This window comes from Rhinolophus sinicus, linkage group LG01 (assembly GCF_036562045.2).
Source record: "Rhinolophus sinicus isolate RSC01 linkage group LG01, ASM3656204v1, whole genome shotgun sequence".
Lineage (NCBI taxonomy): Eukaryota > Metazoa > Chordata > Mammalia > Chiroptera > Rhinolophidae > Rhinolophus > Rhinolophus sinicus.
The window spans coordinates 188708974-188734214 of record NC_133751.1 but is presented as its reverse complement, the minus strand read 5'-3'; the positions used below and the strand labels follow the sequence as shown (position 1 = coordinate 188734214).

At 34.8% G+C, this 25241-nt stretch overlaps 1 protein-coding gene across 10 annotated transcripts in view; it reads left to right on the top strand.

The window, feature by feature from the left end:
• IKZF2 (IKAROS family zinc finger 2) overlaps positions 1–18634 on the top strand; it is a 151084-nt gene extending 132450 nt beyond the window's left edge. For 7 of the 10 annotated variants that reach the window (XM_019727022.2, XM_019727021.2, XM_019727023.2 and 4 more), the window contains 2 exons: positions 4439–4582; positions 10193–18631. In XM_019727022.2, the coding sequence (XP_019582581.2) occupies positions 4439–4582; positions 10193–10917 (869 nt within the window). In that variant the 3' untranslated portion in view covers positions 10918–18631. Of the gene's footprint in view, positions 1–4438; positions 4583–10192 lie in introns of all 10 variants that reach the window. The other 3 variants (XM_074312737.1, XM_019727025.2, XM_074312741.1) reach the window with 3 other exon arrangements.
• Positions 18635–25241: the final 6607 nt, after the last annotated feature.

The window sequence follows — 25241 nt, the reverse complement described above, 5'->3', positions numbered from 1 at the left end:
AAAGGAATTTCTTTATGGCAAGTATGGAGACATAACTGGAAATCTCTAAACTTTCTAGTAAGCTTCTTTAACCTATTTCCATTGGGTAACATTTCCTTCAGTAAGTCATTTAGTAAACATCCATTGAATGTTATATTTGTCTCACATCAAAAAAGATATTAAAGATTTAAAGTCAAATAAAATGCAGTCTCTACCCTAAGGTCACTTACCAACTATTGTAAGAAGTTGACCAGTAAACCAACAGTTAGAACACTGTGTGATAAGCATTATGGGAGCACAGAGGACAGATATCTAAATCACACTGTGTGTCCAAGAGGAATTTCTAAGGAAAATTATATTTGAGTGGAGTTTTGAAAGTCAAGATTGCCACCTAAATAAGTAAAGAGGGGTGCTTCATGCAGAGAGAGCAGCATGTGTGAAGAAATACAAGTGTAAAAAAACATGGTTGGATTGAGGACCTACAAGCAGCTATGCACAATTAGAGCCCAGTTTGTAAATGTAAGAAAAATTGGAAGGTTATAAAGCTAAAGATATAGGCTGTGAATGGGACATGAAGTGCGTATTGTGTTAAGTGAAGAATTTGTAATTTATCCTAAAAATCATTATTGCATTAACATTTTATTAGAAATGTGGGAGAGTGATCAGCAGAGTCGAGAGGCAAATAGGCCATTGCAACAATCTACTGATTGGTTGACTTGGGCTTAGTAGCCTACAATGTGCAGAAAAGTTAGGTAATTGGGAGTCACTATAGATGTACAATCTAAAACACTTGGTACCTCCATGTAGGTGTCTAAAGAGAGATGCTAGGGAGGAAGAGGGGCAGGAGACTGAGTGAAAGGAAGAAATCTAGGATTTGCCGAAGTTATCTAGCCTGGACGACCAGTTAGAGAGTAGTGTCATTCACTGAGATGAACATTAAGAAAATAGGAGAAAGTTGAGGGAGGGAAATGGAGATTTGTTTTTGAACACATTATCTTTTAGGTACCTGTGAGAGATAGCAAAGTGAAACTAAGAAGAAGTTGAATATATACGAGAGAGGTATAGGTAGGAAATAAAGATGGGGAGCCATTATGATGATGTAGGTAGTAGCCTGAAGCAATAGGTTTTATAAGGTTATATGGGTAAATATAGCGTGAGACCTCTAGAAGGCCAAGAATACATCAGGAAGTAAAAAAAGAGCCATGAAGATGAGTAAGAGCAGAGGGTTGGAAATGGAAAGAGTGATTTCACAGACGCCAAAGCAAGTTTCAGCACTATCCAATGTTCTCAAGAAAGTAACTAAGATAACTGAAAAGTTTCTTTTAAATTCAGCAACCTGGAGAAACTCTGTGACAATATAGAAGGCATCTGTTGTTTTTGCCTGCCCTACATACCTTTCTTCTTTTGATAACGAGACTTTCATTTCCCTTTAGAGAACTGTCTCCCATTGCATGAAATCATGGCGGGATGTCGTCAGTCTAGGCACCCTGCCCTCTTCTGGCCAGGGGATAGATATGTGACCTAATCTAGGTCCTGCAGACTGTGTCTCCTTGAAATTTGAAATTTGAGTGGATTGTTCAGTACAATAGCTATATATTGGGAATACTTTTAAGGTTCTGTATGATTTATCAATGTAATGAGATAATGAAATAATGCAAGTATAAATCTATTTTTATCCTAGTTATAATTTCAAAAATAACATCAAGGAAGACAATTGGTTATGAAGTTTGTTTTGACAAGTGAAGTTAGTATATTGATATTTTCTTAGCCTAGAGGAATGTATCACTATGTGATGATTGAAGCATTATTGAGTTAACTGGAGAACTTATTTTGTGTTTCAAGCAATATATATCCACAAACATTTTGATGAGTTGCACCCAGATCCATGAAAGCAAACAATTAAGATTAGTTAACATAATTGAGAAAATGTATCAGATATTTTCCCAATGGCAGACCTAAAAATATGTCAAACTTGTTTATAAAAAGTCAACATTCAGATTATGTCTGCAAAGAATACTAGCACATAGTAGCTAAAAATCCAGTCTCTGGAGCCAGACTACCTAGATTCAACTCATATATTCCTTATTAACTAGATGTAAACCCTGAGGAAATTGTTTAACATGTTTGGATCTTTGTTTCCCCATCCGTAAAATGGAAATGAGAATTGTACCTACCTCAGGGTGTTGTTGAAAGCGTTAAATGCAAAACCTTGCAACAATACTTAACACACCATATACAACAGCGGTTGTTGTTATTGTTGTTGTTATTATTATCATTGTCAATATGGTAGAAACAAGATCAATATTTGATATGTAAAGGACCATTGTAAAGTAGAATTCAGACCAGAGCCCTGCCGAAGTCATTGTTTTCAGTTCACATGCACTTCATTGAACTTGGGACAAATCATCTGAATTGAGGTGGATGTGGTGTGGGACAGTTCCCACACCCAGGTTTCGTTTTGAGTGTTAAATGTGTGCAAATATGAAAATTCAAGGTGAGACTTAGAGCAAAACTGCCAAGTTTTAGACTACTCATTTCAAAACTAATTAGTATATTCAATTTTGGGGCAAACCCTGTTAACCAGTTTTGCTGTTTTTTAGCAAAATTTAGAGCTTTTTTTCTTTTCTTCTGTCATTTTGGATCTTGGTCTGTGATATATTTTCATCTTTGGTCTATAGTTATTTGGTCTATAGTTACTGTTTTTTTAAAATAATATAGTAAGTGCCTGTGCATCGACAACCCAAAACAAAAGTTAAGATTTTGACAATAATTTGTATCTAATTACATGGTTCCCCGCCATATCGTCACTGACACTTCATCCTCCTGTCCCCTCTTATTTGGATTCTACAGTCATCCTTTCTTTGTTTTACTGTTTAAGTTTGTTTTTTTCTTTTTTAAATTTCAGTTGTTTCTCAGAAAGGACATAATGTTTTACATATTATAAGGGGACATACTTTTTCCACTTGATAATATCATTAATTATATCAGTATAGAAAATGTGCTGTTTCCTTCTTTCTGAATCTCATCTTGGAATTTTTTTCCAAATCAACATGCAATAATTGCAGAATCCTTTGCCTTTTATAACCAGAGGACTGCTTATAAAACAGAGATTGAAGATTAAATTTTTCTGGCCCATCAATCAGACTATATTAGGTTAACCCAAAACTTAGACTGACTGTCGATCTCTTTAAACATGTCCAATGTAGGAAAACATTTTTCTGATGCTGTTTTTCATTTTTTCAAAATCAGCAACCCATATTGCTTATTAAATAGGTCACCTGAATTGTGTACTGGATTTTCTTAACTTTCATCTCTTGCTTGCTCACTTTATTTTAGTGTCCACCCTTATAAATGAGAATTGACTGTCTTTCACACAATGGGACTATCATTTGCAAATGAAAGGGGCAGAATAAGTCATTTTACACTGTATGCTGAACAAATAAAGATATCCTAAGATATGAAATCTATAGGTTTCCAAACAGTACTGGTACACGTACAATTGGAGAAAGCAACAATAATCAAGAAGTAATAAATTGTGGTCTTTCCTATGAACATAGGTTTTAATCCATTAATCTCAATCTGCCTCAGATGTTACTCTGTTAAACATTCTTTGACAGTATTCTTATTCGAAGACAATTTTTACAAGTCCTTTGTCTACACTATGAATGTCAATATCTAACGTCAATATCTATGAGCTAGTAGATTAACCCATAGCAACTCAGACACATGGGATGAAGGAGGGAGCAGCGTTGGAGAGTTTATGTCAAATGAATGAGAGCAGTTTAGTGAGGAAATATGCCCATTTGGAAATGGATTCTTTTATACTGCTGAAGAGCTCTTTATAAAAATAAGTTATAATCCTAAAGCTGCCACAGTTGACTATGCATAAACATGTTCAGAATTGGATCTCCTTCGTGCAGGCTGCTTTGTGCAGGTATTTAGCTACTGCCAGTAGGGCTACCAGCTCACTCAGCTCATTGCATAGAAAATCTGCTGCAAGAAAATACATGGGTGAAAAAAAAAAGCTGGTTAAACATTGTGCTGTTATTCTGTGTGTCTGTTGAAGCTTTCCTCCAAAACAAGTTGACTTACTTAAATTGTTTTACAAAAATAAACTCCAAAAGCCTTGAGAATAGTGCAGTCCTAAAGTAGTATTGATTTAATCAATGTTAAAAACACTTTCAGAGGAGTAAGATGAGAAACAAGATGAACATGTTTGCCACCAATAGTGGCAACAGTTTATGTCATTGATCTGAGAGACTCAGATAAAAACAAATCCTCTGTGTGTGTGAGTAAAATTACCGTGTACTTGAACACTAGAGGTTATCTTTCTACTTGCTTTTATTCAAGCATACTGGCTTATGTTTGTATAACACATATTGAGATGGCAAATCCAGCTTTGTACCTATAATATGTTGAAGAAATTATCAGATTGCATTTTTTGTATGGTTTTATATAGTACCTCCTATAGAAGATTGTAAGGAACAAGAGCCTATTATGGACAACAATATTTCTCTGGTGCCTTTTGAGAGACCTGCTGTCATAGAGAAGCTCACGGGGAATATGGGAAAACGTAAAAGCTCCACTCCACAAAAGTTTGTGGGTAAGCATTACAAATGCTTTTATTTCTTTAAAAGGTGATTTTAATGGGCGAAGACATGCTCCCATGTATTAGAAATATATGTGGTGTAATTCAGTTCATGGAATAAATGCCAATCTCTTTTCTCCATTATTCTTTTCTACTTTTTTGCTACTCAATGTGTATCATACTTACACACACACACACACGCACACACGCACACACCATAGGTATGTGGGCCTAAGAAAGAGAAATAAAGGAAAGACTAATAGTAAGTTGTATCTCAAAATGGAATGATATTTAAAGGAGAATAGCATGTAAAAATAAAATATTTATTTATTTAAAAAATACTATTTAAGGAAAATAGTGTAGCCTGTTAGCCAGTTTTGTAGTGTGTTTTTAAATTTCAGTTAGCACCAGGTTTTCAAACTGTTTTCTTTACATGATGATAATGTTTTCAATATTTAATCTAAGTTGAACAGAATTATTTTTTAAATTCTGCATTAGAAAAATAATGCAGCAACCTACATTCAAGATATTTGGATCTGTATTTCATGTTTTGATCTTTGTTTCCATCCAGCTATGATTTTGAACTTAAAAGATTAAATATGATGTATTAGACTTTCCTTTTTCATTTCCAAGCCCTTAGATATTCTTTGATACACTCAAAGAGTTGGCATCTTTCTGCATACTGTAAGCCACAAAGTGTCTCTGAGGATACAAAAAGTATCTAATTTTTAAAAAGACTATACGAATAACAGAGATGCAATATAAAGAATTGTTAGTAATTGTAAATATGATATATGTATTCTCATAGACTTTATATTTGGTAGAAATTAGAAGAAATAAAAATATTCAAATAGATACTCACATTCTGGTGACAAAGATCATTGTGGAATATCTTATGTGAGTTGAGTGGTGATTGGGAAAAAATATTTTCTTTGGTTATTTCAGGGAGGAAAAGGTAATAAAATTCTGTTGCTCCAGTAAACATTTAGAAGAAGGTTTCCTTTCAATTTGAAATTGAAGAAGTAACAAATCATCCAAATATCTTTAAGAGAAACTGGAGAGATAAATTGACAGAGCTCATTAAAGGCTGATTATACCCCTAAGGATTGTAGTTTATACTAGTTCAGTTTAAAGCCCCTGAGAGTATTGGCAAAGGCCTGCCACGGGCCCTAGCTAACTTTTCTGTCTCTTTCTTCCTTTTTATAGATAACTTTTTTTTTTTTTTTAATGTCAGTTCATCTGTTTTTTAATATTGATTAATTTAATGGTTGTCCATTCAATGCCTCTGTCTCAACAAGACACTAGTGTAGTTGGGAAAATATGAAATTCATTACTATGCTTTCTATCTTCTGAATTTATTTAGTTCTGCTTTTTGTAACATTTTCATGGTTTTTATGACTAGAGATGCTTCTCTCAATTTGATTTGATTATGCTCCTTAGGAAAGAGGGACAGATTTTTAAAATTTATATTTTGAAATACTGACAGATTTTTATTAGGAATTTGGTGCTTTTTTAAAAATTTGGATTATATCCTAGTAATAATATATAGCAATCATGTAGTCACTATTTCTATGTTTGAATTAAAAAAAATAATCATTCCACACTTAATATAAATTCCTTTTTGCTATATCCCTCAGTTAAATACTGTTATTTTACCTATCAAGCCCTCCAGGCCAATGATTGCTGAGCTTTCTGCATATCTATTTGTCTCCTTCTCTCTTTTCTTGTTCAGCTTAGAGTCCATGGTTCACCACCTTTCCCACCCTCTTTCCAGTATTCTGGTCTCTCCTGCCTTGTCCTTCCAGCACCTCATCCTGGTGAAACCCCACCCTCTAGTGAATCCGACTGAGGCTCTTTTCTATATCTGCATAGCTGCTAATACTTTGGGAGAAAATCCCTCAGCTTTACAAATTGTTGTCACTAAAAGTAAGTGAATAACTGATCTCAAATACCAGTTTCCCATCCATACTATGTAGCAGCCTTCCTTTAATCCATCCCTGCATAGTCTTCTCTCCTACTTACCACTATGGCTATTTCAACCTTTCTCTACTCTCCGCAAATATGGTATCTCACTCCTTGATGATATTATATCTAGATTCACAGGGAATAAAATCAGTTGAAATGATTTCAGTATTATATCACTGATCCTATAGGATTATGTGCATCCATCTGAATGCTTTCTTCTTTTCTCTTTGTTTCAATGAAAGAGTATCCCTCTTTCTGATTAAGGTTAATTTCTTCTTGTGCTCTGGAATTCTCTTATCCTAGCTCCCCAAATACCTTACACTGTTATTTTCTTCTTCCTCACTTATATTTCAGTCTCTCCCCTCTATTAGCTTTCTTATTTCAGAATTTAATGTGATAAACTCTCATGGTTAAAAAAAAACAAAAAAATAAAAAACCTTCCCTCAGACCCAGGTCTCCTTCCAGCTAGTATCTACTTTCTCCTTCTCTTCAAAGATGAAGTTGTTGAAAGCGTTCCCTATGCTTACTTTCCATAACTTCTTTCTTTCTACTCATTCCCCAGTCTATGCAGCCTGGCTTTCTTCCCTATGGTCCATCGGAATTATTCTCATTGAGCTCACCTCTAGAATCCACAGTGCCAAATCTACTGGACCCTTTTTAGACTATCTTACATAACTCCTAGAGAGCATTTGCCACTAATGATCACTTCCTTTTGAAATACTCTGTTTCCTTGGTTTCTATGGCACTGACCTCTCTTCCATATCTTCCAGCTTCTGACTCTCCTTCTCTGTCTTCTTTATGGATTTACCCCTAACAGCTATGCATATGGGGGCAAAAATACTAATGGAGGCTTCCATTCATATGCCCAAATATTTTAATGTAAATCAAGCTAAAAAACTGTTATGTTTTACACTTCTAACTTAGAAGACTGAGTTCAAATAAATATAGAATTCTCAGGTTCCTTGGAGTTCCATGCCAGACATTGGCATCACAAGTAGAGCCACCCCCTGGCCTGGAGCCAGTCCACTCTCTTAGACGTATTCTTGGTTCTGTCCAATACCAAAAGGAGCCTCATGCACACATAGGTAGGCACCTCAGCCTGCACATCCAAGTTCTTTTCACATCTGTAACCACACATAGCATGTGAATAGTAGTGTGTCGGCCATTCCTGATGCCTGAGGGTGTGCACACCAGCAGCACAATTGATATTTAGGAAGGTGGACCCTTTGAAAAGGACTGTACTAACCCTGGGTGCAAGCTCAGAGCCATTTGAGCAAGGAGTTCTGGGGTCCCAGGTGGCTAGAATGTGGTCTAGGGAGGGGCTCCAGGTAGATACATTCCCTTGCTCCTGCACATTCTTCGTTCCATGAGGAGCAAAGCCCAGGCTCTCTAAACATAGGGCCCAGTGCAGGAATCCCACTTGCCCTGGTCTATGGGCAGGCATAAAAATCTTGGTTTTCGTTCAGTTTCTATTATTGACCTTCTCTTCTTCACACTTTAACTATTCGTGAGTGATATCTATTCCTGTGGTTTCTGAAGTTACTTTCAACCAATTGATGACTCTCATCTCTACATCTCAAGCCCACATCTCTCTCTGTCTCTTGAGTTAGAGACTGTACCTCAGTACCTACTGGACATGACTCTTACTCATAATTTTCCCAACCCAAATTTATCAACTTTTCTATCTCCTTGCCATCCACTAAGTTTCCATGGCCAGAAACCAGGACTTCATGCTTAACTTCTTTCTCTTTCTCATTCTCTATGTCTAAATAATCACCAAGCCTTAACAACTTCATTTTCTACATTTCTCTCCATTCCATTGAATTTTCTCCACTTCCACTGCCATTATACTAGTTCAGGCCACCATGGTCTCTAGCAACAACTTCCTAGACCATCTTGCTAATTAAATATCTAGTGAAATCACTTTCCTGTTTAGTCCTTTCTGTGCTTATTGGTCTCGGGATAAAATTTAAATTCCTTAGCGGTTGAATGAGACCTAAATTATATGATTCCATCTTTCTCATCTATTTTCATACTCAGCCATTTTGAAGTATAAGTAATCCCTGGAAGGAGTCATGCCCTGTTGCCTCTAAGCCTTTTTACTAGCTGCTCCATCCCCACGTTTCTTTACTTGGCTAATATTTGCCATCATATTTGCATTGCTGATGCCACTTTTTTCAAGAAGTCTTCTTTTACTCCCCTAGCAAGAGATATGTATTCTTCATATTTGACCACATAGCACATATCACACGTATTATAAATGATCCCTAAATTGCTGTCACTCCCTCTAAACTGTAAACTCTTTGAGAATATAGATTAGATTTGTGTAGCTTAACTTTTAAACTTTTGACATTGCAATACCTTAAATTGGATACCATGAGATAATTTCTCATTTTTTTTCTATCATTTTCATTGCTCTGATCATTACCCTGATCTCACTTTGGGGGGACCTTTCTTCAAACTTGAGATAACACTAGCTACCTGAAAGTGCTTTTCCAAAATGCAGTTCTGTGGATCAATATTTCCTATCAACATTACAAGTCAGAAATCCATCTGCAACAACATACTAAACATTTATAAGAGGACCACATGTATTTTTAAGAAGCATTTATCTGTAAGATTTACCTATCAGAATAACTAGGTAATTAGTAGGAGGCTACATTGTTTTAGTAGCAGAAATTTAAGAAGATAAAATATTCTGTCCAAAGTTGGTGATATTTGAAGGAGAAAAATTAAAATTACTTCTCCTGTCTTATGCACCAAACTTTCTTATAGTTAATGTTAGATATAATGTTGAAGTAAAATACTAAAATAAAATTTTTTGAAGTAAATATTAAAGGGAAAACTACAAACATCGTCTTCCAATCAAGAAAAAGTACAGAAAACTGACAATGGGTGTACACACCATTTGTGTCTAAATAAGAAAGGTGTGATGTAAAAATGAATAATTATCCTTTTTAAGAAACAAAACAACAAAACAATATTTCCCAAGTTTATAAGTCTTCTGGAAGTAACTCCTCTTTTTTAAGTAGCCCCAAATTTCATTCAGTTTATCAGACAATACAACTTTTAGCAGTATTTTAATAGTGACTTTTTTGAGCTCTCCAGAATGACATATATTGGCCCTGTAACTGTTTCTAATGCAGCAGCTAAATCAGCCAAAGTAACCCTACACAACAGTGAGGTGACAGATGTTATAACCAGATTATTCTCACCTTTATGATCTTTGTGGCTTGGTCACTGATATTTAACATATGCAACAACAAGCATAGTCTCTGACTTATTTTCACCTGGTATTTTTTTCTTTCTCCAATAGCTGCTGATGTCTAGACAAGTGGAAATTTTAATAGGTAATGAAAATAAGATAACACACTCAATCATACCTTTCAGGCTGGATGCATTTTCATGATGGCATTAGAACAAGTGCAAATGGCTTGTGAAATTTTTATTACTAATCCTCTTTGCAGGTTTAGAGTTTGCAGGTTTGTGAGTCTCAGCAGAATTAAAGAGCCTAAATACTTGATCCAAAGAATAAGATTACCATATTATGGAAAATGGATTTGATGAGTTAGCGTTGTACTTCTATATTTTTTAATCCAGCCATTAATTTTGTTGTATGCTTTCCTTCCCTTTTTACTTTTCTTCCCCTCTCTCTTTCAGGGGAAAAGCTCATGCGATTCAGCTACCCAGACATTCACTTGGACATGAACTTAACATATGAGAAGGAGGCTGAGCTGATGCAGTCTCATATGATGGACCAAGCCATCAACAATGCAATCACCTACCTTGGAGCTGAGGCCCTTCACCCTCTGATGCAGCACCCGCCAAGCACAATCGCTGAGGTGGCCCCAGTGATAAGCTCAGCTTATTCTCAGGTCTATCATCCAAATAGGATAGAAAGACCCATTAGCAGGGAAACCTCTGATAGTCATGAAAACAACATGGATGGCCCTATCTCTCTCATCAGACCAAAGAGTCGACCCCAGGAAAGAGAGGCCTCTCCCAGCAATAGCTGCCTGGATTCTACTGACTCAGAAAGCAGCCATGATGACCACCAGTCCTACCAAGGAAACCCTGCCTTAAATCCCAAGAGGAAACAAAGCCCAGCTTACATGAAGGAGGATGTGAAGGCTTTGGATACCACCAAGGCTCCTAAGGGCTCCCTGAAGGACATCTACAAAGTCTTCAATGGAGAAGGAGAACAGATTCGAGCCTTCAAGTGTGAGCACTGCCGAGTCCTTTTCCTAGACCATGTCATGTACACCATTCACATGGGTTGCCATGGCTACCGGGACCCACTGGAATGCAACATCTGTGGCTACAGAAGCCAGGACCGTTATGAGTTTTCATCACACATTGTTCGAGGGGAGCACACATTCCACTAGGCCTTTTCATTCCAAAGGGGACCCCTATGAAGTAACAAACTGCACATGAAGAAATACTGCACTTACAATCCCACCTTCCCTAAGATGTTGACATACCTTTTTTTTTTTTTTTTAATATTATTACTGTCATTAATCTTATTTTGTGGACGCAGTGTCTTTGCTCTGCCTAATTAAAATAAGTAAGAAACAGAAGAGAGAAGGGACAGGGGATATTGTTTCTTGATAAGTTGGCTTGTTTATTTTGTGGGAATTTTAAGAGCAGTTAATTTCTGCCATGCATAGATATAAGGTATATCATGCTTTTGAAAAAAAAAATCACTTGATTCATATAGATTCACCTAAGAGATTCTGATTTGCCACTGATGTTCAGGATTATGATTGAAGGCAGGAGTTTCATGGGTAAGACTTTCACAGTTTAAAATGGTCTAAGTAATTGAACGCTTCAAAGAAGAATTTGTTTCAAAATTTAAACTTTTTTTTTTCCTCTAGAGATCATGGAACACAAATTCATCTTTATTTTCAGTGATAACTCCTTGGATGGGTCGTTGTTGTGGGGTCTATGTTTACTTCCCCTATGGAATTTATAATCCAGTATGTTATACACTGTACCATATAGCAAAATTTTTAAACTACAGGTAGTTGAGGACACCTACAATACATCTGAGGTCCTATGATCTTATTTTTCTAAACTTAAGCACTGTTTTTCCGTAGTTTTGATGACTGGCATTTTATAGACACCCTGGCAGCCTTACTTTTAACACCTTTAATGACTAGTATTTTCATCTAGTTTTCAGAATAACATATGGTCTAAGAGCAGCTTACAGGCAGTCAGTTTCCAGAAGGGACCTCTTCTTTTCATAAATTTGTTTGGGAAGTTTTCTTTTAACGTTGTAATGTGATGGTCGCATAGTATACATATTTGTTTCTAAAAGTATGCTTACGATTGCCACTTTATCAGCATTTAATCAGTGTTAACCAGTCAGCAGAAAAATATAATTAGGCTAACAGTTGGGGGGCGGGGACACACTCAGAAATCCCTTTTCTGGTATTTCTCTCTTTTCACTGTTTTTTTCAAGCTGTGACCACCCAGTGTTCTGTCCGTAGTCCATTCATCTTTTACTCTTCCAGTGGAAGGTCTTAAAAATCTTACTGTAGGCTATTTCTTTCAAACTCTCCTCAGAGCAATCGCTAATTTGATCTGAATGTGGTAACTTGAACCCCTTAAGTTTATGGAACTAGGGCTATTTATTCTAGTATTTCTTCAGTACTAACATTTACCACTTCTGGTGCAAGAAAAGGGGACTTCTTTGTTACCTATACATTGGACTATAGAGAAAACAGAAAACACAGCTTATTTTTACCCTTTGTGGAGTACAAAATGCAATGGAACTCCCAAGCAAAAGTGACTATATCCTGCACATTTTTCCATCTCAAAAACATTCAACTACTTATGAGTCCTTTCAGAAATGAATCTCAAGCCCTTAGTACAGAAATTCTCTTCTTGTAATCCATACATGTTACCATATTTCATGTGCAGATTTTAATTTCATTTATATGGGTGCTCTAATTTTTCTTGCAGTCCAACAGCATTTGAGGGGAGGAACCGAGTGAAATTGATTCGAGTCATTTTGAGGGACATCCTTGGAGGCAGAAGTCTCTGCTTGTGTGACTGGATGATCTGATAACCATTTATGAATACTGAAATTCTGTTAAGCAGTAACTGATAGCTACTCTAAAAAATAATTTAATAGGATGCTGAAACTATGTTTCTTAATACAGTATCGTGAAAATTATCAAGACTAGAGAATTATGGACAAATAAGCAAATCTGGCTCTTCACTCATTTTCTAGTTTACCATCTGCTTATTTAAGCAATTTCTAAGCACTAACACAGCCAGAACTAAGCAAAAATGGTTACAACTCAGCTCTTTTACTAGCCTTGTCATAATTATTTTTAGAGAAATATCCAAACTATTTCTCTAAATCTAAGAGAATGCACCAAAACAGAGATGTGACATGTTTTAAATAGACTATCAACTGTCATTTTTCTCCTACATGACTTGGTACATTATGAACATACAATTTATTCAAAGGTAAAGCATGTCGTTGAGATTCCCTCACCACATCCACCCTAACCACTCATAAATAATTGGAATTTTATTTTTCCTTTTGGAAATAGGTAAATAAGGTCAGCGATTTTGTATTTTACAGCAATTTAAGGAAACATTTGGATGGTAGTCAGTGTGTTCATAACTTTGGCTGTGTGTGAATTGCTCTTGGCATTAGCTGTGGATTTTCTTCCTACTGGCTTTTTTTTTTTTTTTTTTTTTTTTTTATGTGTGAACAATCATGTACCTACTTGCCCTGGGACAAAACTGAATTTAAGTGGACCTAAAGAGTTGTGTATGCCCCCATGCAGATAGTACTCAAGCACTCTCCTTTTCTGATTTAATCTTTTTGGGAATCTGTTTTATTGAAGAGACTTAATATTTGTGAGAGCGTATTTGATACAAGTGTCTACTTGTACTTTCTTTGCCTCATGATAGGAGGAACAGAAAGAGATACAGATGGTTCAGGGTGTGGCAGGGACAAGTGAGGACAAGGTCAATTCAAATGCATAGGTTTGGAAGAATTTTTGTGGACACAGTACTTTCTGGAAAAATCTAGATGGCTATAGTTGCATACCTCTTCTTCACAAAAGGAAATAAGCACGGTGGGAGCACCTAAAAATAAGCATGAGGGTCAGACACCAAATAAATCAAGTTTTATATAACAGTTACACGCCCAGTTTATTTAGGTGAGATTTCACAATACAAAGTATTTGAGGGGCATAGAAATGGGTTAGCCTCTGTATTTCCTAATCTGGCAAAAATTCAGAAATTCATCACATTGCTTTGTCCTAATTTTGCCCCGAATTTTATCTCTAGCTCCTGTTGGAGAAGTGTGCGGCCTCTCTCTGATAGCAGTCAGTCACTTTAAAAGCCATTCTCATCTGGCTTTTTAAACAGTGAAAGTGACCAATAAGCAGATTGGAAGAAATTTCGAGTTGTTGAAACATTCCATTGAGAATTTTCTGGAGGGACAAAATGGGAGAATGAGAGACCAGGATTTAGACCTTGACTGTAAGGTAGGGATTATCTTTCCTACACATATACAAGCAGTTGTGCACACACACACACGCATTCTTTTAAAGAAAATTCATGAAAAGAATTAGCATGATCAGATGTATTGCAAGGACAGAGAGAGGGTAAACTGCTGTTACTACCTGAGCAGTTTCGTGGGTTCACATTTTACCAGATTGTGTATTAAGAAATATCAAAGAAGTTACTGGTGTGTCTTTAGGACTATTTGCAACTATTAGACCTTGTGTCTTTACTAACTACTTCCAGAACAAATCTAAACAATCAAAAAGAAGGGATTTTTGCCAATTTGACATAACCTCCCAAGTGAAAGAAGCACAGATTACTTTTGGATAGGAAGATACAGAAAAGAATAATTACCGACTGGTATTTGTGGACACATGAAGAAAGACGAAAATATTTTACTGAGCTTGATAGTTTTATTCATAGTTTTTATGTCTCAGTTGTGCCCCTCACAAAACCCACCGTGAAGTCATGATATTTTATATAAATGTTTGACAAAATTTACATCAGCGGAGGCATTTGATGAAAATTACGTTTTACTTATTTTCCAAATGTTAATTCATTCTATCTCTAAAATGATTCCTTAAAGTAGAAAAAGAACTGAACAGGCTGCAAAAATACAAATAAAAAACTGTATGCCTTAGATTCAAGACAGAACTTAGATTATAAGAGGTACTACTATGCTATTTTTTAACTTTAAATTGTTCATTTTATAAAAAGGGTTAAGTTACATTTGTGATCATCTTTAGTTATATTTTATATATTAGTAAGTACCATCTGTATGAAGATTATTCTAAAACAGAAATTCCCCAAATGCAAAGGCAAAAAAGAGTGGGGGTGAAATTGAAGTTTGTATATATGAAAGTTATCTTAGAAATATTTTTAAATCTCCAGTTTCTGCAAAATAATTAAAATATACAGTAACTGGTCTCTTAAGATCCTGAATTTAATGTATTAAATACTTAGAAAATTTCTTTATATTGGTGCCTTTTTAAAATGCATTGAGAGAGTGTTGATAAGCTGTTGGAGTCCTACAACACTGTTATTATGTATTTTTAAAAATCACTTAAAATTGAGTACTATATAATTTATCTTTGTGTTCTTAGGGCAAAACTGTCACAGGAATTTCCAATACAGACTTTCAGCTCATCTGTGTAAAATAAAAGGAAATTTTGAAATCAGATTTTAATATCGTTTTAGTTAGACAGTATTTCTGAATACCATTACAAGATTATGCAGGTAAAACATGAGGTAGAGGGAAATTTTAGCTGTGAATTGCATTATGGTATGTTTTCGTTTTGTTTTTAAGGAAGAATTTAAGTTCTCGTATCATGGAAGGCTTTATTAGTGGAATTTTTGGTAAAACTCAGTATTGTTTTGGAACTTGATCTAATGACTAGTGTTGTGCTAGGTTGAGAAGCTCTGTATTCTAATCGGTTAATATTTTAAGGAATAATGTAAAGAAGCAGGTAATTAATTCTCCTTGAACAAAACAAAACTGAACAGTCATATCACATTGCGTTCTCCAAATTATAGTCTCAAATGGTTTCCTACCATGGTTGTGTATTACTTGCAATGGATGTGTTAGGATATGACAGCTTTTTTTAAAAATCAAGAGCTGCTTGTTATACAAAGTAAATGTCATATGACCAAGAAGCTGTGATATGCTAGTGTTTCTTTTTATCATAGTGTATCGCTGCTAGGCCAAATAATGACAGTTTCAATATTTTTACATTTATTGCAGAAACCTAAAAATTTGGAATTTCCATAAGATTTTTATGTAACATTCTATTTCTAGCTTTTTAGTTTTCTCTTGCTGTACTGTAAGTTTGTGGATATTTTTCACATGCACTCTTAGAAATAAGTTCCTAATTCTGTTTATGGGTTTTTCTCCCATAACATTGCATTTGTATATTTTCTGTATAAATTTGTTGTGAATTAACCTTTGCCCATACAGAAAATGGTACGTGAATGACTAGTTTTCTAAGATGTCCTTTTTATTGTGAATAAAATATAAAATTTAGAGGCCCTCTGCTAAGCCACAAAGTATAGCATATAACTTCATCTAGGTACAGATAAGCCTGTTTGCAGTTAATTGGGCCCTTCAAATTACCTCAAGTGACACAGTAAGAAAAGCTTCTCAAATGGGTGGAAGTCACTGAATCCCCTACTATGCACTTACCAGGATTCTACCTAATTTAATTTACTGGAAATGAATTTTTAAAATTGAATACACTGTAACAAGGGAAGGACTCTGGGTTTTGTTTTTGTTTTCTTTTGTATTTGTTTTTTAAAAGTAGTTCAATTTCTGAAACTGTGATAAAAAAAAATTGACTGTCAGGCACTCAGATTTTGAACATAAGTCACTTCCCCTTCTGTGTAACAAAGTTCTTTGTTATCTCTTCTCAAATTTTGTCTACTCTCCCCGTCCTCTTTTCTCCTCTCTGTTCAGGTCCCTTCCATCGTTGTCTTCGGACTTCTCTTTTTCTTCCTCTTTTTTCCCCCTACTAGTTTGAAGATTAGATTAACTCTCATTTCCAATTCATGGGTCTCTTAAGTCTTAATTTTTTATGTGTTGGCTGTATAATCTGCTGACATATTTTTATACTCAAGTGTAGTTTTATATTAAAAAGAAAAGTAGTTGGATTAAAAATGGTAAGGCATATACCCCTTATGTTACTTTCACTTTCAAATATTGGGTACCTAAAATATGATTTCAGAGATTCTGTAATCATAATATGGTATGTTTGCCTTCCTTTTTGTTAAATTTTGTATTCTGATTTGGTTTTCCTCCTAAAGTGTATATTATGAGAGATTAAACATTTTTTTTTTTTAAAGTATTTAGGAAGATGTTAAAAATTTACAGCAAAAAGTCTTAACTGTCGCCCAGTGGGAGAAAATGCTTTAACATTACTATAATATTATTCCAGGTTTGGAGGGGGCTCTTCCAGGCTCCATTTTTGCTCTTAACAGTTGGACCTTTTAGACCATGTGTTATTTGCAATCCAGAATGATTGCCTCTGCTAGTTAGTTTAAAAGATAATTTTCTTTTCTTTCTGTACAAGTGCAATACTTTCATTGAAGTCTTAAAAACTGTGGTTATTTTTTGTTTGTTTGTTTTCTAACCTGTTCTTCAGTTAATGATGAAAAGAAACCCTTGAAAATCATGGCATGTTAAAGGACACAACAAGCAAAGAGAAAAACACTGTACAGTCAGAAGATTAGAGAATGTGGAAATAATTGGTCTGATATGGTACTTTTATTTAGGCTAAATTTCCATTGAAATTAGTATCTTTTGCCTGAGAAATGTGTCCTAAAGTTGAAATTCTTAAAGACTGAATTATCTTTTTAGACCCTTGCTCAATGTTTTAAATTAAGAACCTAATATTTTTTTAATTTCAGTTTTCTCCTTTTGAAAATGAACTTTAAAATTAAAGCAAAGCACTTAGCTCAATTTTAAACACTTACCTATCACTTATTGGAGAAAATTTTTAAGAAATATTTGGAGCACTTCTGTTTTCATACAAATTTAAGTAAGAAGTATTTTTCGTATCATACATATTTATATGTAGTATGTTGGTTTTCTTTTTTTATACCTGTGTCCCTATAGTAAAACTGCTGTAATGTAAATACATATTTTGTTAAAAGATAACATTTCTTTGGCATTTCTCTTAAAGGCAGTTACTGCATTTGTACAGTATGTGTCTTGGCCATTTTAGACTTTTTTTTTTCTTTAACAATACCAAAGGTAATTAGACTACTTTGAAAACTAATTGCTTGACAGTTTCTAGAATATTTTGAGTTTTAGCAGAAAAAGGAAAAATAGGTGAAACCAGTAAACCTCATTTTTTTCAAACTAATAATTTGGGAAAATAAAAACTATTGTTTAAAAAAGAATTATATATAAATATATATGTAAAATTGAAATTCCAGACCTTGTATGTCAGGTTTGCTCAGTGTAATATAGTTTTTTTAAGGCTCAAATATCATACCTCAGAACATGAGGTCTACTATGGAAATACTGAAACAGTCTTTGCAGCTGTGTGACAAGTCACTCTGCTATCTACCAATTTGGAAACCTCCGATAAACAGTTTTATCACTGCAGACTAAAATATGGGACTTGTATTTTCTTTGTTTTTAATGTACACACATACATGTTCTGTGCATGTATGTGGGTACTTTGTATGTGTATATGTGTATGAGTGTTGTATATGCATGTGTGAGTGTGTGTATGTGTGTACAACTAAAAAGCTGCAGAAACTTTGTAATACTTTGTGAAAAGGATTATATTATAAAGGTTTGTACTGTCTGAGTGCACAGCTACTGGAATAAATTTAGGGAATCTCAGGAACAAGCATATAATTTGTCCAAGATTTATTTCTTCTCAGAAGTGTAAGTGCAGTTTTTAATTCTGTATATTATTTAATATTTTACCAATAAAATAAACTTCTGACATAAAAAGTTTGCTATAAAAACTTTCTGGTGAAAATTCTGTACACAAACATGTTCCAAATACAGAAGATTAAACTGTTGAATAGTATCTGGCTTGTTTAAGTTATCATCGCCATGTGTGTGTCACACTTCCTAACCCAGAGATGTGTATACAAGTGATTTCAGTAATCTCCATTATTACTATATAGTCCACCAGAGCAGAGAAAAAAGTATTCCATGATTGGTTAAGGATGACATCTCTCTTCAGTTTATACTATATACTGGGGGTGCCAAAAAAATGTATACACATTACCTGTATTTATCTTTTGTTATCAGTATATATTATTACAATTTTAATAGTTTTTTCTGTTCTTAAAATGTGTGTACATTTTTTTGGCACCCTCTGTATATGACGTATGATAACAAAATATGGTGAATGTCTGAATTTAAAAAAATTATTACAGTAAAAAACGTATTGCCATTCATCTCCCTCAGAATACTCCCCCACACTTCATATACACGTATCCCATCATTCTTGCCACTTTTGAAGCAGTTCTGGATGTCCTGTTTTGTGCGTGCCTCTTGTTGCGCTGTGGTGGCTGCCTCAGTGTCCTGAATTGATTCAAAACATTTACCTTTCATGGTCATTTTGACTTCGGGAAAGAGCCAAAAGTCGGACGGTGCTAGATTCAGTGAATAAGGTAGATGAGGACACACTGTAATGTTTTTATTTGATAGAAATTTCCGTACCAGAAGCGATGTATGACACGGAATGTTGTCATGATGGAGGATGAAGTAAAGACACTCATGAAAGAGGACTTCCAGAACTGCTCCAGAAAGTGGCAAGAACAATGATAAGTGTATTTGAAGTGATGGGGAGTATTCTAAGGGGATTAATGGCAATGTGTCTTTTACTGTAATAAATTATTTTACTTAAACATTTGCCATAGTTTTTATCACACCTTGTATATATATATATATATACACACACACGCACTACATACATACATACATACATACATACATACATACATATATATATATATATGTATATGAATATATATATGTGTCTTATTTTATCCTTAAATCTAAGAGGTATGTATTTCAGAGCTTATCCCGATTATAGAAGAAAAACATGAGACCTGAAGGAAGAAAGTTGTGACTTGCTCCAAAGTCCGCAGTGACTTACACAAGCAATCCAAGTAATGGTCAATAACCATATTAGAAACCAGCATTTCTTAGGAGTCAGACCAAGATGAAATTAAAGATTAAATCATAGAGATTGTTCAATCACATTGGCAAAAATGTGGCCGTCTGTTCTGCTTCATGTTATACTACCACTGTGAGTCATAATCTCAGATTTTACAAATGAAGTTTGCTTTAACATGAGAATTTTGTTGTTACAAGTATCTTCATAACCAGAATGTAAAAGGGCACGTATGATTGCCAACTCATTTTATTTAGCTTTAGCTTATCCCCCATGCCAATTTAAAGTCCACCGTCACATTTGAGAGAGCAGTTAGAGTTTGTTTTCATCAATAAGTATTCACAGAATTTCGTGGGTTTTTATCACATTTCCCAATAATTTCACATCCACATGCCACACAAAATGAAAAATACTACAAATTCAAATGAAATTTTACTTCTTTAACCATTTTTACTTCAAAAGACTAACCTGACTTTGGAGGAGAAGCCCAAGGCAAGGGGGAAAAACGGATGAGCTTAATAAAGTACTCTCTAGAATTAAGTTTGTGCAAGATCCCTCCAAGATCATCAGAAAATACAAATTGTCCTGGTTTATATTAGTGACAAGTAAAATGAAAAAGTTTTCTAAAAAAACATGTCCTATGTTCTTAATTTTTCTATTGCAGCAGGGTCAGAGAAATGATAAATAATTGAAATCTTCGTGTGATTGTAAGACTTTTTATAAATATGCTCAAGCCAAAGGGCTGTCCGTGGCATGAGCCACCCAATGATTGCAGTTCATTTAGCATTGTAGGGTTCTAAGATGGACCCCTTAAACTTCCATCAAAACCTCATGTTTTGTTAATAATCCTACTAACAGTTCCCAGTGTGATTTTTTTTTTTTTTTTTTTTGACTTGTCGTAAGAAGTACCAATGAAGACTATGGTAAAACTGAATTTTGCTTTTCTCAGATTTGGCACAAAACACGAGGGAGGATCTTTCATAAACTAGCCTAACAGGCAGACAGGAGGAATTGACAAGATAGAATGTCCATAGTCCCATATAAAAATGGCAAATGTAGGGGGAGATCCTGGAAAAAATTATATATATATCTCCCTATCAGAGAAAAAAAAATACATTAGCTTTTTTCTTTTTTCCTTCCTATTACTCTATAATCCTAGAATATGTCTTGAATCAGACCAACTTGAAATTTTGTCAGGCACAGGACAAATCCCTCAAAATAGTCAAAACAAAACAAAACAAAACAAAACAAAAAACAATACTGCCCATATCGGTGTTGAGTTGTTTTTCTAGAAAGCCATAAAAGATTTGTATGAACCTGATCATCTGACCAATTGGAACATATGCAAAGAAGCAAGATTTTTAAATGTTCCAGGAAGAACCAAAGGTAAAAAAGAAGTAAGGTAAGTGGGTGTGTTGGGCTCCAGTAGGCCTTAGGTAAGCCTATGACTAAAGGCAGGAGTCAGTCAGTGTTGTCATTTCACCTCAACCGATGGAGACTGGGACCAGAATCAGCTGTGTGTACTGGGAGTGCCTTGTGAAATACCTTGATGGAGAAGTAGGAGAATTTAACTAAGAGGAATCGGAATAAAGTGCATAGTATATCAATGCTATGGGTCCACATTTCAGTTCTGGTCTGGTGGATTAAAAAATTTAAGACTGGCCCATGCAGTTTTTGTAAATGATGGATCAATTTCCAACTCTAACATTCCCCATTCAAAAGTAGGGATGGGGGAACCTAGGGCATTTAGCGATTAGAGCAGTGAAAAGGGATGCATATACTGACAGTGGAATATCCCAGTCCAAGGAGTGAGTCCAGGACCTTCTTCCCTGTTTTTTTTTTTTTTCCTTCTTTCCCTGTTTTTTCTCATTATGTCATATAAGTCATCTACATTTCTTTCCAGCTTGTTTTTCACCCCCTTCCTCACCTGTGTCCCCATCGACCTTTTTACTCTTTCCCTCTCTTCTGTACATAACCTGTTATTCCATTTGCTATCTGTTGTTCTTCACCCTGTCACAATTCTAATGAACTAATTTGAAATACAGTCTCTTTCAACATAATCTATGCAACCAGAATGTACTCATATATGAATTTTAACTATGCCCTTTTTTACAAGTACTTTACAGATCAACACAATCGTTAACTGGCTTTATCTAATGTACTCTCAAAATTCCCATGGGAATCGTAGGGTATCTGATACTTTATTTTATTGATACAGAAACAGGTTCAGGTTGGTTGTGATTTTGTTCATAAACATCCCACAGGAGTGAAAAAGCTAAAAGTACAATCTAATTCCGGATATACTTAGCCCATACTTCTTTTCTAAAGAAGTTTATTTAACATTTGATTGATAAGCCCCATTAATACAGGGGGATGGCAAATCTATTGTCAATGTTTGTATGCCCCCCCAAAAAAAAAAAAATTCACATGTTGAAATCTTAATGCCAATTTGATGGTCTTAGGAAGTGGGACCTTCAGGATGTGATTAGTTCCTAAGAGTGGAGCCCTCATGAGTGAGATTAATGTTCTTATAAAGGAGACCACACAGAGTTCCCTCGTCACTTCTGCTATTATGTGAGGACATAGCTAGAAGATGTCAACTATGAACCAGGAAGAGAACCTTCACCAGGATATTGACCATGGTGGCAACTTGATCTTGGACTTCCCGCCTCCAGAACTGTAAGAAATAAATTTATTTTTTATAAGCTACCTAGTCTGTGGCATTTTGTTATAGTAACCCAAACAGACTAGGACAGCAAATATTACAAAGTGGTGGACAACAAGAAATGTTTCAGCAAACGTAACCTTACAAGTATGTTTTGCTCTAATTTTTAAACAGAATGATCTCAAATGAACTAACTCATTGACATGGTCAGGAAGGCTGAGAAACTACATTAAGTAGCAGGGCAAAGTAACCTGGAATTAAAATGTTTCTGCTGAAATTTTTTTAAAAATGGGTAAATTATCCTAACTAGATCTTCTAAGGACTGATTTTTAAATGTAATTTAAATAAGTGTGGACTTTTGATTGTTTACCAAAATTCCTTCATAATTGATGGAATTCTTTGCCCACTTCTAAAACACTTTATCCTTATCCACATACTCATTTCTTTCCTTATTGTAGAACATAATTTCTAGTATTTGTACTTTGTTTTTTTGATTCCTTTCTATTTAAAAACCTTGAGCTGACTCATCATGAGTAATATGAGGTTATCAGTGCTAGAAGCTCTGCCCATGATATCCAAGTGTTTGCAATGATAAGTTGTCATTTTATTATGTCTTCCAAGTTCAGCGAGCAGCCTGCACATTATGCTATTCTTAGAGGTCCAGTATACTAATGTACCTCTTTGCTATTAATTCTAGAATATAAGGGCATTTCCAAGAAGCACCCCTCCCCCAGTCCCAATTCTATCCATTGTGAAGTGATCTATTTACCATAAACTCCAACCTCATGTTGTCTATCCTCAGGAATGAGACAAGTACAACCATTTGGAATTTCTTGGCTTTGACCTGACAAGTTTCCCCAGTCTTCAGGGATGGTTGCTGTAGTTACGCCCGCCATCATGTTCTCCTTGTTTTACTTCTACAATGTAAGTAAACTGATATTTTGGCCTTCAAACAGTCTATTCTTTGTCTCCCCACTCCACTTCCCTTCACTGTTTTATTTATTTAATTATTTGTATCAGATTGTAACATGCATATATATTACTATCATTTGATAACACTCAAGGGGAAAAAAAAAAACAAACTGGGACAACAAATGACTCATGTTTTTTTCCAAACTCTTAGCCAAATTACTTTGTACTCATCCTAATAAATGGTAGTTTGGATATACCATAACACTGATACATTTTCCAAGCTACAAGTGTAAGCCCAGAGTCTTCTGCTTCGCTCTTTAATGTTTTAACAAATCTGATGATAGGTAAGGATGTGATCACTTGATCACATAATGAGCAAGTGAAAAACTCTGCTTCAGGTATGGGTAAAGGGACTTTATTAGCCAAGAATTCCAGCAGCTTTCTTGAGTCTTTGAGATATGAAGTGGGTCACTGCCTAATTATTTTAAAATAAACATGAGCTCTGTGGTATTATATCTCTTGCTTTTTTGTGTGTGTTTATAGAAATTCTAAAGTGGACACACAATAGTATCTATTTAAACTATAGTATGCTGAAAATCATTATCTGCCTTTATTATAAAAATCTGCTTTGTTTTAAAAATACATATATTAATTATCATCTTGAGAGACCAGCCGCCATATTCAACATGGTATCTCTCAGCTTTAATAAAAAGCTTATTTGTGTTAATATATTTTGAATTCCTGTCAGAATAATTTATTCTGGTTCATAGTTCCTAACTACAGCAAATTTAACACTAAAGAATTTGATATGGTGTGGTGACTTTGGGGCTATAAAAAAATTTACTAAATTATCACTCCTTCAATAGTTTTTTTGTTTATTGTTTTTTTTTAGAGGAAGTATGTTACAATTTGCTTGGATTAGTTATGTTATACTCCTGTATCTGATTCAGAAAACATGGCACAATTAGCCTAGTTAAAAAAAAACAAACAAACAAAAAAAAACGAGCCTTCAAAAATGACCAAGATAATAAAGAATGTATGTTTTCCTTTTGGTGATCATGTGGCCTTGCCAGCCACATTTCCAATGTGTGTAACTCAACTACAATTATTCATCAACACATAGATATTTATACATAAGTGGCTTTGGGCTATGCTAGTGTCTCATGGACACCTAGCCCATAGAAGCCATCAAATAGCAGTAATGGCAGACTATCAGCCTGCTATTATTACGCAGCAAGTGTCCCCTACACCAGTGCAGGGTTAAAGTACAACTAATATAATTTATTCACTTTTACATTTTAAATGTGTAGACTTTGCTTTCTATTTACATGCTGTTTGTTCTTTAGTTCTCTGGAGGCTGAGTTATAAACCCCTGTATTTTTCAGAAGCACAGATTTTTTTCTGCTTTTCTTATTCTTAAGTAAGACTTATTTTCACTTTTTGAGACCATGTAAATCACAAATGCAATAGTCTAGGAAGAGAATAGAGCTTCAGCTTCTAAATGTGTTTTGGTCAATCAGATATGAATTCATCCCATTTGTCCAGCTCCTATGGCAGAGCTTCATAATAAAACTAATTTGGAGAAACAAGGACACAGCTACATCACTGGCCATCTGAATGACAGGAAGAGTGAATGACTTATGCCCTCCCATTTATCACAATGTACAAAGCAGGCCTGATTTACATGTAGTAACACTTAATTTATGACACAGCAAGGCCTTGTCATATTTTACTGTAAGTAAGCCTATATATGGATCTAAGCATGAAAAATATCCTTGATCATTTTCTTGAGTAATATTAAACAGAGTATTTAGAAGATGTAATTATGAAAGAATGCATACATCTTAGAACCTAAGTTTAAACCTGATTCTGTCAAGGTAAAAGGAGTAAATTGTTATTATTTGAAGATGGAAGGCTTTTGTTTATTTCTTTTAAGAACTCTGAAGAAATTACTTGGTAAATAGTG